This window comes from Podarcis muralis, chromosome 11 (assembly GCF_964188315.1).
Source record: "Podarcis muralis chromosome 11, rPodMur119.hap1.1, whole genome shotgun sequence".
Lineage (NCBI taxonomy): Eukaryota > Metazoa > Chordata > Lepidosauria > Squamata > Lacertidae > Podarcis > Podarcis muralis.
The window spans coordinates 3,651,692-3,665,767 of NC_135665.1; the positions used below are offsets into that span (position 1 = coordinate 3,651,692).

The 14,076-nt window shown below is 41.3% G+C and overlaps 1 protein-coding gene across 5 annotated transcripts in view; it reads right to left on the reverse strand.

Annotated features, from left to right (window-relative positions):
- The window catches only part of TRPM6 (transient receptor potential cation channel subfamily M member 6), an 87,328-nt gene that overhangs the window by 17,086 nt on the left and 56,166 nt on the right, over positions 1-14,076 (reverse strand). For 4 of the 5 annotated variants that reach the window (XM_077935968.1, XM_077935967.1, XM_077935970.1 and 1 more), the window contains 8 exons: positions 12,339-12,436; positions 10,959-11,023; positions 9,568-9,593; positions 7,897-7,944; positions 4,293-4,358; positions 3,718-4,004; positions 2,873-2,955; positions 1,028-1,233 (listed from right to left, as the gene is read on the reverse strand). In XM_077935968.1, coding sequence (XP_077792094.1) covers positions 1,028-1,233; positions 2,873-2,955; positions 3,718-4,004; positions 4,293-4,358; positions 7,897-7,944; positions 9,568-9,593; positions 10,959-11,023; positions 12,339-12,436 — 879 coding nt within the window. Of the gene's footprint in view, positions 1-1,027; positions 1,234-2,872; positions 2,956-3,717; positions 4,005-4,292; positions 4,359-5,412; positions 5,622-7,896; positions 7,945-9,567; positions 9,594-10,958; positions 11,024-12,338; positions 12,437-14,076 lie in introns of those variants that run through there. The other variant, XM_077935971.1, reaches the window with a different exon arrangement.

The window sequence follows — 14,076 nt, forward strand, 5'->3', positions numbered from 1 at the left end:
AATTATATTGCTACTGCTTTATAGGTGGTTGTTCATCTTTTCAAAACTGTCTACTATTTCCCTTAAAACACCCTAGTCCCAATCCAGCGCTTGTATGTATGTAAGATCTGATTTGCATGTGAAGCTGCTGTTTGAACAGGAGCGTCCCTATTCTCTTCTGTGCCTGGAATGGACCCTTCTGTTTTATGTAGGGCCCATTTTGTGCCCATTTGCTACCCCCCCCCCCCAATGCTTCTTGTCCCAATGCTTCTTCCATGTGAGGGTTGTACCCAGTGTCACTCATAGAATAGACCTATGTGGGTCCATCAACTTCAACAGGTTTACTCTGAGCAGAACTTAGTTCACTTCAGGCCTTGCTTTTTTGTGTGAGAAGGACAGAAGGGAGCGTGGTCTTCATAGGTGTGAGTGTGCTTACTCCTTCTGTAGATGCAACTCATTTGTCTTTTTGGAAGTGTTGTTTTCCCACAAGGGCAGTGGTGCGTTGGGCAGGTGAACTTAGCACAGCTCAGCCCACATTTACTGAAACATTTGTGTTGTATAACCCTGCTAATTTTTGACAAAAACCAATTGCAGAAGTCAGCAGAGCACAGCTGCACATTTCCCTAAAAGAAAGATAGCACTGAGAGATTATTACATATCTCTTTAATGCTGCCCTGCCCCTACCATCCCGTCATCCATCTCCCTGTGGCTACAGTAAATCTTGTTCTGCCCTACAGCAGACAGAGGAAGAGGATGGCAACCAAATCAGTTTTCAAGCAGTGTAGGAGGCACAAGAGTTCCATTATTATGTGAGAGAGTTCTTTAAAAAGACCAAGCCATCTAAATGATGAGGTGGCAATCCAAGGGGAGTCAGTAAGGAAACTGAGTTGGGCCCCAAACTACTTGTCATAATTTCAGTGAAAAGAAATTGTCATCAAAGCGTGAAGAGCTTACAGCTGTCTCTAGTCCTTGTTTTCATTTATGATGTACGTAAGGGTTGAATGGCCTCCCTCAGTTTTACAGCAGAGTATTTTTGGTTCTCACTTACCTTGCAAATCTAACACAAGGAGCTCTCCTCGAGTATACTCATAAGTCCAGTGAGAAAAAGCCAGCATCATTTCTTCCAGCAAATTGCTAGGCGTGATCTCGTCCCCATTGTTGTTATTGTACTTGCGGAATTCTCCAGTCATGTACTTTTCTATTGTAAGCCACTGGTTGGCTGAATGGCAATATATTAAGAAGACTTCCAGGAACCTGAAAGAAGGATATTGTCAGTCAGGAAGTTATCTGAGTGGTGAACATCTTCCCATGAGCCACACCACTATTGCCAAATATGAGGGGGTGGGAAGATTTAGCAGAGCAGGGGCAGCAAATGTTCTTTTGCTGCATTTGATGAAAACAAAAAATAATTTACATATCTGGCAAATGCCAAAGTGCAGTCACTACCTGTAACTTTGCCTCAGAACAGAGGTCACCCCATCTTGTTTTCTGAAGCTTCGGATGGGTTTCCCATTGACTTAAAGTGGGAAATCAACTAACACCTATATACCTTTTTGCGGCTTTTTGGCAGAATTGGGTTTAATCCTAGAAGCCCTCCCAAGACTCTGAAGTGGTGGCAAAGTCTCAGAGCTTTCCTGCTTTGCCATGAACTTCTAGGCGGTCCTAATATCTCTGAGGTGGAGATTCTTGCCTCAGAATCATGCCTCATCCAAGGCAAATGCACAGCCCTACTATTTAACAAAAAACAATAAATTTATATAAATAACATTTTCTTTCAAGTCAAAGGGGAACACATTTGTCTTTAAACGCCTGTGCACAACTAACTTCCTTTTAATTCCATTGAGTCATGAAAACACTCCAGTCTGTGGCAAGATGCTTTACATGGAGCTTATAAAAAGCTGTAACAAAAAGGCAATCACAGCATGATCAAAAGTATCTATTTCTGTACCGGAGCCATCCAGGGAGACAGAAAATAGCAACTTTACTGGTCTAGTTGCAGATCTCCAAACAAGTGTGGTCAAAGTCCTTAAAAATCAGATAGGCTCATCCCTTCTAATAAAAACCAGGTTAAAAACTCTTCTGAAATGGAACACTGGTTTTCACTTTGATAAAGCGTTCAGATTTTTTTATGAGGAAAAGGCCAATATTACTCTTGATACTCTATAAAATTGCTTGTAAAACAAATTGTAAAATTTTATTCTAAGTATTCAGAACCAAGTTATGAGATCTCTCATCAAATAAGTATGGCTAGATGGAGAAATCTGAAATTGAGCTGCACAGGTGGGTGTTTAAATATATTACCTCTACATGGTACAGAAAATTAAAACATAAACTCAAATGGGTTTCCTTTCCTGCTATAGCTTTGAAACTGAGCTGAGAACTATGAAAGGCTGAAGAGCTGAGATGAGTCTGGTCTTAGCCAAGCCACCGCCTGAATCTAGAGGTCCCGCTTTCTTTCAGAAGCCTTCCCTAGTTCTTCACCAGCTGTCAGCCACCTCCACATAATGAAGGGCTGTTTGGGGCTAGCTGTCCAAAGTTTACTTCTCTTCAGACTGTGCCCTGATCCATCAGTGACCTGGTCTGGCCTGGCCTCTATATTTTATTTCATGGCAGAACGAGTTCTGAGCTCTGATACTCTGATGAATGAATGCTTGCTAGTGAGGGGGGGGGTGCTTCCATTTACACTGAAGCCCTCCCACATTTAACCACAAGCTATTAGCAAGGTGCTGTCTTCTAAGGACAAATTACATGATTGCGCAGAGCATAAAGCTAGTATCCTACCCTGGTACTTCAGTGTTGAAGCTGACTGATTATCTGCTTAAGCAAGGCATCTTATACAGAACCTAGATAGGTTTCACCTCTTCCATGTTAAGCCTGAAAACAGCTTCCCTACCTTGGGGTGTAGGGAATGGTATGTGGCTTCACTTGATTGAAGGTGTATATCAACTTCTGAGCAGCTCTTTGCTGCTGTATTTCCTAGGAATAACAACAATGCATAGTATTTAGTGTTTTTCAACAACAACAAAAATAGTACAAAAGTCGCTACAGCTACATTATTGCAACAGTTCTTACAACAGCTCTTGAAATAAGACAGCCAGTATTATCATCACCCCCATTATTTCCGATTTACGCTTTGGGGCAAGATCCTGCAGCTTGCAGGCCACCCAGTAAGTCTTTTTATGGCTGAAGAAAGAGCTGCACTGGGGGCTTCCAGCTGAGAGATCATACTCCTAACCACTATCTGTGGCTTAGATGGAGAAAACAAACATCAGTTATAAACAGTTTTAAGACATAAGATACAGTCTTAACTGTTAAATGCTCAGAATGCCTGACCATGGTTTGTTTTCTAGCACAAACCAAAGATACAAAGCACCCTATTGTCTGACTTCCTCAGTTCCTACAGCAGATATTAAAACATCCTTGGGGTGCCCCCCCCCCAAGCAGTGCAGGCAGCTTGCAAATTGGGTTTCATTGACTTTTATAGTTACACTGTCATTTTTGGTTTGTCCCGGCCTAATGTGTCCAATATATTCTATGTGCCATGTTTGGATATAATTTCAACACATTTTCTGGTACAACAGAAGGGGACAGAAATGGCGACATTTCCCATTTATGCCACCAGGGTCCTCCCAGGTAGTCAGGCATTCAACTTCAGGAAAGACTTCTGTTAAATAATTCTTCACAGGGGTTCAACGATCACATGGAGTCAGTATAGATTTCTAGCCAAGTCATACGCACTCTGAGGCAGAGATTGAGCACGGTGCCATCATGGAAGATCTTTTGCCATGATTGAACTACTTCGGGAAGGAAAGATTTCACAATGAAGACTTGACCCAACTTCAGCACTTCATTCTCAGACCAGGTGCAAATGACCTTCATGGCCCTCCTCAGGCCTCCACCCATTTCCTCCCGAGACAACACTTGAATCATGGCCGCCATCCCATGCTGTGACCAGGTGGACATGCTTTTATCAAGATTCAGTGGAGAACTCTCTTCCAGTCTATAGACGGTCACTTCTTCTCCAGCTAAGACAAAATAAATTGGAAATATTATCTGGAAAGGACACAGCCGCATTGACTTATGCAAGTAGAACAGCATACTCTACGTTGAGTTTGTTTTCTTAAAACTATTTATATACAAAGCAGTTGTTTCTTGGTACCACAATGAAGAGGTAAGATGTAATATATATTGATGCCGTATGATTTCATCCAGTAATGGTGCACTCCTATGCTTGTCTACTCAGAAGTAAGTCTCACCAATTTCAGTGGGGCTTACTCCCCTCTTTGTGCATTCATAGAGAAGCTGGTACTCACCAAAGAGCTGAACTGGAGTGAAGGGTATTGTATGAGCCAATCTCATTAGATTGTTCCTTTCGACAGCTGCAAAGAAAGAGGTCAGGTAGGTCATACTTGAGCAGTGCATCATTTACTCCTATTTTCTGCCCAGAAACATTTGATGATACTTCTCAACATATGCATGTGGACGAGGCCCTTGGCTCCCAAGCATCAAATCCGCATCATTTCTTATCTTTCCAAGTTCTGGGTTTCCACTGCCCATCTTCACAGCACACATCACCCCACTCTGCACTGCAACATTATATGAAAAATATGCAGGACAGCTGGGGCAGCCAATAATATTAATATTAATACTACTACTACTACTACTACTACTAATAATAATAATAATAATACATTAGTTTTTACCCAACATAGCAACCCATCCATCTTCCCTACCACTGCAATCCTTGGCTCAAGCTCAAGCAGTAAAGTTTAGGGACAACGCAGGAATTATTTATTAGGTTTATGTGCTTAGTTCCTGGTTTGTTTGGTGGTGTTGCCTAAACTATTATGTCTTCCATTTGAGACCAGGTGAAGATGGTGCTTAGCATGAATTAAGTAGCATGTCTGTATGCAGCTGCTGTCATAATTTATGTTAAGAACTGTGCAGGCTGGGAAGAAAGAACACGAGTTGTACTGACAAGTACGTAAAAGGCTATGCAACATGTTGTATGTAGTCACAAGAATAACTTTTCTTCTCTCTTTATTAAGAAAGACAGACATTAGAGGCTGTAATCTTGAGCAGAATTTTGACAGGCAGTGGGTGATAAATCTCCTTTGCTTTCAGCCATTTCACCAGCTCAAAATCACACACACCCCAGTTGGTTTTCTCCTTGAAGGTGAAAAGATAAGCGACATGTTTTTATCATTATCCTTGCAGGGACAAAAGCAGTCAGGAGATTGGGGGGGGGGGGGGAGTACTAAGAGAAATAGCCTGTTCCTGCTATCCTGCTATAGGTTCTATCGAAGAAGAAGAAGAAGAAGAAGAAGAAGAGGAGGAGGAGGAGGAGGAGGAGGAGGAGGAGGAGGAGGAGGAGGAGGAGGAAGAAGAAAGTTACATGCCTCTGTGTGTGATTTGGCTGCAGGCATCTTTCCTGGAAATAAGAGTGCCTTAACAGCAGCTCACCAGAGATGGAGTGGTTTGGGAATATCCTAGAACTGAGTTTACCTTGAACAGCTGCCACCCCCAAATAAGGAATTTATGGCCACACTGCAGGTTGCAAAGTGGAAGTGGAAGTCTGATGACTTTCGGAGAGGAGGGCAAAAGTGCTTCATTTTCAGCAAGGGGCTGTTTAGGGTTGGTTACTGTAGTGGTTTAAAAAGAAAGGAACTACTTTTTTCAATAAAGAGACACTGCTCTAGAAAGCCCTAGCCTAGAATGACATTTGCTCCAATTGCCTCAAGTAGCATTTTTTTTAAGTTGTAAGGAAAAACAGTCCCACAGCTGCCTCCAAAGTAAAGTGAACAGTTTGCCCTCAACTCTCTCTCCCCTCCTATTTGTTCCCCTATTCTAAGCAGAACATCAGTGGTGGGGGAGAGAATCTCAGCCCCACAGCCAGTAAGATTTTAGCACCCCTGGTTGATATGCTTAGAAGCCTATTTCAGCATTAAGTGGCATGTAAATTAATTAAATAATCAACAACATTTGGGGTGTTGTGTGATGCTGGAGTCTTCTATTTTAGGTATGGTTGAGATTATTATATTATTTTTTAATTTTTTATACTTCATCTGGAGTTCACAGGTGGTTCACAACTAAAAATACAAAATGGAATCACAAAATACATAATAAAACAAAACAAACCAATAACCTCCTTCCCAAAGTCACATCTAAAAGGTCATAGAATGTTAAATCAGCCCAACACCTGTTTGAAGGGAAACATGTTTGCCTGGTACCTAAAGACAGGCATTCCACAAATGGGGAGCCACCACAGAAAAGGCCTGTTGCGCAACATAGGGCAATATGTGTTAGGTTCTTTTCTGTAGAGAATGTTTAAAAAGCTTGCCTAAAGTCAATCAAGCCATCTGTGGCACAGGCTGGAATTGAAGTGGGCGAGGCTGTGTTTCCAACCCAGAATCTTAAAATTATTCAGAGTCCTAACTAGTCAACCTAACTAGTAGCCATTCTTCAGGATGGAGACGGCATACAGAATCTGCATTTGAAGAAATATTCCAGTGGTAGAAAACAAATGAGGGTTAAGATTCAGAAATTAATAATAATAATAAATAGGTCTAAATAAGGATAACATTATATTTGGGGAAACATAGTTCTCCAACTCAATTTTGCAGTGGAAATCTTCCCAACCAATTTTCCCAAAAGAAATTCTCTCTTTTGTTTCATACCAGGCTGCCATGGCGTTCTTAGCCACAACTCGCCCACTGCAGGTGTGCTTGATTTTTGTTGATACATTCATTGGACTTATGATGTAATAGCTAGATAGGAGGGGAAATTGGCCGTTATTGACTGAAAATCTGACACAACTTTGGAATTTCATTTAACTGTGCTCTTCTCAATTGAAATGTGCAAAGATTTTCAGATTCTAAAGTAAGTGTGGACTATAGGGACATCTACTGGCGTGTTCTACACATTTCTTACTATCCTCACAGAAAAAAACCCAGTTTTGTGGCATTCTACTGACTGGTACATGTTCAGATGGAGAATGTAAAACAGAGCTCTGGCTGAGCAGTGTTCAAATGGTTGAATTGGCAATTGATCAGTTTAAGGTGGAAATCAGAAGCTATGAAGGCTATTTTGCTACATTTGATCTGATACATCAGTTGTGGCCCTCTAGCGACAAGGCAGGCTTCCTAAGATTTGGAGACTTTTCCTTTTACTTCTTGTTTATTTAGAAGAAAATATAAATCACTTAATAAAATATGAACTCTAAGCAGTGTACATAAAACTGAGAGGCTGCAACCGAGACTCTGACACAATCAGCCTGACCTATTTGCTAAAATTACAATAAAAATAACCTCTCCCTGTTTACAGACATACAAGGCAGGTGCTCATCCTTGATCACTGCTTATAACACATGAGGAAGTGGATGACGTGCATTACTTTTTACCAAGTTAATGCAGCATATGGGTAAATGATCAGTAGTTGGTCTGGATGCTCCTCAGATTCCTTCCATGTGAGCAATTTTACTTTAGAAATTCCCAGTTTGAAAACAAACAAAACCTGAAGATAATCCACTTATGGTAGGAACAAGAATATGCAGAAAACATTGCATTTTTATGACAAGTACAAATTAATAGAGATTAACAAGCTGTTGCTTCTGTGTGTTCCTCTATTATTTCCCTGTGTTGTCTTTGGCTGTGAAACTGCCATTTCTTCCCTGCCAGTAGTTTTTTAAAAACTCTAAACTTGGTTCACCAACAACTACAGTACTTGCTATATAGAAGCTAGTGTTAAAGTGATAAATAATCTTCCCACTCACTTCTGTGTTACAAATCACATTAATACCTTGCTTTTGATAACAAATTACTTCCAAGTGAGACTATCAAAAAATGGCAGGGGAAAAGAATTAATATGCTTATCAACTACTACAATAGTTCAGCTATCACTTAGATAATTAATACTTACCTGAGTAATGATGGTGCAGATCTTGAGTCTTTAAGGAAGATGAGATTTCTTCCATGTGAACAACAACAACAACAGGTTTTTGTTTTAACCAAAGCAAGCAGAGATAAATGAAAATAATATGACTGGCTTAGCATTCTATGGAAGGGAATTATTTTAACTGTGTTATAAAGTACAAAATGTAGCCTGTGTAAACTGTCAATAAAACAACACATAATTATGCTGGAGAACACAGAATGACAGGCAATAGTCAACTCAAGGACACTCAGCTTCTCCAAAGCTGAAGAGCTGGAAATGGCACTTTAGGGATGATAAAAACCCCTTTACTGTCCACTGTGCTTCATGGGATCCCAAAGGTCTGATCTCCTCAATTCCATTCTCAGTCATTATGCATTCCATTAACTACACGATGACAATAATGTTATAGTAATACTGCTTCATTAACTCATAACATCTAAGATGTTGTAAAATTTAAAACAGACAAACAATAAAGAAGCAAAACTAATATAAAGAGACATTTATAAAATGGCCTAGATTCTATAATGTACAAAGCAAACTCTGATCTTACTTGAACAGGTAAAGGTAAGGGGACCCCTGACCATTAGGTCCAGTCATGACTGACTCTGGGGTTGTGGCGCTCATCTCACTTTATTGGCCGAGGGAGCTGGCGTACAGCATGACTCTGGTGAACCAGAGCAGCACACGGAAATGCCATTTACCTTCCCGCTGGAGCGGTACCTATTTATCTACTTGCACTTTGACGTGCTTTCGAACTGCTAGGTTGGCAGGAGCTGGGACCAAGCAACGGGAGCTCACCCCATCGCAGGGATTCGAACCGCCAACCTTTTGATCGGCAAGTCCTAGGCTCTGTGGTTTAACCCACAGTGCCACCCGTGTACCATAATCTTACTTGAAACAGAGGCTCAATTCAAACATCATCAGTGGCAGAGCATGGTTTGGAATGCCTACCTATGGTTAGGTGTGATGCAGTTTGAACTGACAATACATGGTTAGCTTCTCTGACAAACCAGAATCAGACACATGGTGTGCAAACCATGGCTTGTGCTAACTATACTTTGGAGTGATGTGTAAACTGACTTCATGTATGGTGGCACACAAGCAACTATATGCTATGCTTTGTGCATATATTTGTAAGCTTTTACCTTGGTTTGGGTTCTACTGTTGGCTCCTGTTAAGCTTGTGGTCTACTAAGACCCCTAGATCCTTTTCACATGTACTACTGGCAAGCCAGGTGTCCCTCATCTTATATTTGTGCATCTGGTTCTTCCTGCCTAAATGCATAACCTTACATTTGTCCCTATTGAAATTCATTTTGTTAGTTTGAGCACAGGTCTCCAAGCTGTTAGGCTGATACATATGTGACCTTTCAGGTTTCACAGACATTCACCATCAGATGTCTAGCAAAGCATGGCCTCATCTTTTCTAGGACTCCTCTGAAGACAGTTTATCTGAAGCATTAACTTTAAAAAAAAGTCATAAATGGAAGTGTATTTTCATTGCAGAAGTCTCCAAGTCAACCTCTGAATTATGTACCACAACTATAGGAAGGTCTAAAAATGGTGAGCTGATATTAATAGACTTTTGAAAAGACCAAGGTCTATTCTAATTATACATTTTATAACTATGCAATTTACAAATAAGAAAAATGCTTACCAAGAGTTCCATCTGAACTACTCAACCTGTTCAAAAGAAAATACTGAAGTTAGTTTTATGTGCTTGAAAAAATATATATCCATATTAAGTATATAATAAATGCAGGAGGGAAAACAGTTTTTCATCTTTACACATAATGATAACAAAAAACTTATGTGCAGTACCACATGTAGAAACAAATAATGCTACAGACATTGGAAGGGAACATAAAATTATGCCCACGTTAAAAAGATGTGCAGGACAATATGGGGCTGTTAGAATTGTTCATCTTGGGAAGTACTGACACTAGATTGGCGGCCCCAGGCACACAGGCCAGGAAGCCTCTGGCAACCTAAAACAGCGGTTAGACTGTCCTCAATACAGCCAGAATGACTGCCTTCTCTGTGGTGACATGAAGGTAGTGTCTATGTTGATGGGACAGCTGAGCAAAGACTGTCCTCAGAGAAAATATCTGAAGGTTGGAGAGAAGAATGTGAAATACCCAGCACTGGCAGAAACACACAAAATACTACTAACACCTCTACACATGAAACTTGAAAAAAACACCATAAAAGCCATGGACTGGACTGGACTGGATCACCTTTCAAGTACCTGGCTGCAAAATTCCCTCAGCTCAGTGAAGTGAAAATTAAAGAGGGCTTTTTTTGTGGGTCCTCAGATCTGTGTGGTGTAGTGGAGATTGTGAGCCGCTTTGAGACTCCTTAGGGGAGTGATAAAGCGGGATATCAAATCCAAACTCCTCCTCTTCTTCTTCAAAGACAGTATGTTTTACAACCTGCTTCAGGGTGACAGGAAAAAAGCCTGGGATGTGTTTTGTCTGGTGTTAACTAACTTCCTCTGGAATGTCAGGACAGAAAACTGCAACAAACTGGTTGAGAACATGTTGTCTCTATATTATAAACTTGGCTGCTATATGTCCTTAAAGATCCACTTTTTCCATTGCCACTTGCATTTATTCCCTTGCAACTACAGGTATGGTAAGTCATGAACATGGTGAACATTTTCATCAGGAAATTGCAACAATGGAGAAACAGAAAGTCGTCTGTTTCCATGTTGGCTGACTACTGTTGGACGTTTGCCAGAGATGATCCTGAGGAACAGGCAGAGTGGCATCAGACATAGAACCTTGCTCTCACTGGTCCTTGTTGTATGTACATATTCCTTGATTATGTAATAAACTATTGCAGATCTCTAAGAAACAGTAGCCAATTTTGCATTTTCATTGTCATATTCGGGTTCAGCTCCTCAACTCATCTACAAGAAACAGCTACTTTTATCTCAGAGGTGTTACTTTTGTCAAAATTTGTTGTGCAGTGATATTAGCAATGTTGCATATCCAAAGTGAACCATGGAAGACAGATGTACCTGGTGATACAAACAGGACTACTTACGAATGGCTCCGGCTCAAATTATTCTTCCTATTTTTCCTAGTCCAAGTCATGCTGTTATTTAAATCCTGAAAGGGAAGGGAAATGGCAAACACATTTTCTCAATTGAAACATGTCCTGATTTCATGGCTGCTTGGGCATGTTGTCCTCAAGTCTGTAGCCATGTTTATCCAGAAATAATCATCATCATTTTATCTGTATGCCACCTTTCCACTGTTAAAATTATGCTCAAGGCGGCTTACTACATAAAAATATTTACATAATTACAAATGTAAAACAGGTAGTCATAAAAAATAAATAAAACACATCAAAAAGTACACAACCAAATTGAACTATTTCCACTTAGATCATAAGATCTAAAAATAAAGATACAAAAAAATAGCATCAACAACAGTAGGAATACTGCAGCCCATGGATGTAGCCAGGAATTATGTTTGGGGAGCAGGATTTATGTTAGGTATGGCAGACCCAAGCTATCTGTGACACAGTTGGTCAGTTAGTGAAGTATTTATATTTCTTCACTTGATTTAGAGGCAGGCAGCTGACCCACTGACCTCTCCTGGCTATGCCCACGCCCCAGCCAAATATTCTGTTTAGCCTCAGCTTCTGCCATTGCCATCAGTCAGGGCCCTGACCTCCCAGGCCAGATGGAAAAGACCTGCAAGGCAAGGAACCACCAAGATGGCAATGTTTGACCTAAGCTGGGAGGTTACTCTGCTTTGGTGCAGTATGTTTATAAAGACTTTTCTGGTATCAAGAGAAGCAGTTAAAATGCCCTGTCAATTCTATTCCCAAGTCTGTTTTGATCAGCAAGATAGTCTACTTAAGTCAATGGCAAAAACATAATCGACTTGAATTGCCCTTGACATTCTGGTTTTCACTACTTTAGTTTTCATAAATTAGTTCAAATGGAAAGGGAAAAAATCTAAAGGTAAATGCATAATCCAAAATACAAATAGCAGGATGAGTTTAATCCCCAAATTGCAAGGAATAATTATATCATGAAACAGCTAAGAAGTTTGCTTAGTATCGTTCTTCAATAGAGCCGACCCCACTCACTCTATTTTCTTAATGGCCTAGAGAATTACCATATAAAACCTTGGTTTCAAAAAAAGTATCTTCTTCATATAGACTCCCATTTCATGATTCAATAGTTTAATGGCTTTTTTATTAATCTTTTCTGAAGGTTAAGTGGTTAATTACTTATTTCTTACCCAGAGTCTACTGTGCCTGCTGCATAAAATGAAATTTCTCAAGAAAAGTTTCTTCCTAGTGCTCGGCCGTGAATTCAGACCAAGATATAGCACAAGAATCCGTGGGTTGGACATAGATTTATAGAAGGTAAAGAGCTGACTAGCAATATTTTATGTCTTCAAGCCTTACCTCTTGTGATTGCCTCAGGTAGTCACAAATCTGTACCGTGTGTCTTGCCGTTTCTTGGTTTTTCATTCTCTGGCGCAGACAACTGATACGGTCCAAGCCTAGCCAAGTAAGCAAACACAGCAAGAGCACATGTGAACTTTTTTTAGAAGACAGACAAATGCAAGCATGTATGCATGAATAGCCCGGTCTGAACAGGATGTTCTGTGCCTCTGAGAAATGTGCAGGCTACTGCAATATGGAAACACTGCATTTCTTATGGGCTGCTTGAGCCTTTGCAACCTGGTGCATTGCTTCTCACACATAGATGCCATCTCTTAGGGGCCAAGGTCCCTTCGCTGCCGCCACCCCCACAAATAAAAGTTGATGAGAGACTTAGTTGTTGCCCCCAATATTTGCCCCCATCACCGCAGCAGACAGTGGGCAAGAGGAGGAGAAGGAGAAGTCCCTTCCCATGTCTTCTCCCAATGGTATGCTGTCACCACAGCACAGGCACCTGCTGTGACATTGAAGGGAATAGGAAACAAGGAGAGGGAATTTGAGCAGCCCATGGACCACATTCAGATCAGCTTGGCAATGAGGTGAGTAGAAGAGTTTGGATTTGATATCCCGCTTTATCACTACCCGAAGGAGTCTCAAAGCAGCTAACATTCTCCTTTCCCTTCCTCCCCCACAACAAACACTCTGTGAGGTGAGTGGGGTTGAGAGACTTCAGAGAAGTGTGACTGGCCCAAGGTCACCCAGCAGCTGCATGTGGAGGAGAGGAGACGCGAACCCGGTTCCCCAGATTACGAGACTACCACTCTTAACCACTACACCACACTGGCTCTCATCACACTGGCATTTTCCATTTTGGGAGGAAGCTTATTTTGGAGACACTCCAATGCAAGGTGGGAAGGTCATTGTCCATCACAACTTTCCTGTTCAGAATCTATGGAAAGTTTCCAGCAGATCTGCAAAATCAAGTTGTATGCAAGCTCTTGATGCTATCGTGCCCTCTGAAGCAATAGAATTGGAATCATACCCTGTCACCTCACCCAGGTCAGTATTTCAAATGTAGTGTTGATGCTCAGGGAGTAGAAATAAAACAACTTCCTATTCATTAAGGTAATTACTGTGCCACAAATGGAGTATAATACATAGGCAATCAAAACAAAACACATTTTCTACCAGTATGTATTGAGGGATATCATTAACTTTGCAAAAGAGAAGTATGTACTATACTGTTCCCAGGTTTCCTATTTTCTTGGAAGCTGACCTGTAATCTGTCACTGATTAGTCTATAAGTGTGAGAGGGAGGTTTGGGGAAGGGTCAGGTAGATTTGGTGACACGGGTGGCGCTGTGGGTTAAACCACAGAGCCTAGGACTTGCCGATCAGAAGGTCAGCGGTTCAAATCCCCGCGATGGGGTGAGCTCCCGTTGCTCGGTCCCTGCTCCTGCCAACCTAGCAGTTTGAAAGCACGTCAAAGTACAAGTAGATAGAAGGTAAACGGCGTTTCCGTGCGCTGCTCTGGTTTGCCAGAAGCGGCTTAGTCCTGCTGGCCACATGACCTGGAAGCTGCATGTCAGCTCCCTCAGCCAATAAAGTGAGATGAGCACCGCAACCCCAGAGTCGTCCGTACTGGGACCTGATGGTCAGGGGTCCCTTTACCTTTACCTTTATTTGGCTTCTCTCACCTGTCTCAATGGTTTTTCAACCTTGCAGCTTGCTGGTATAAGCTAAACTGAAGGGCTCTTGGC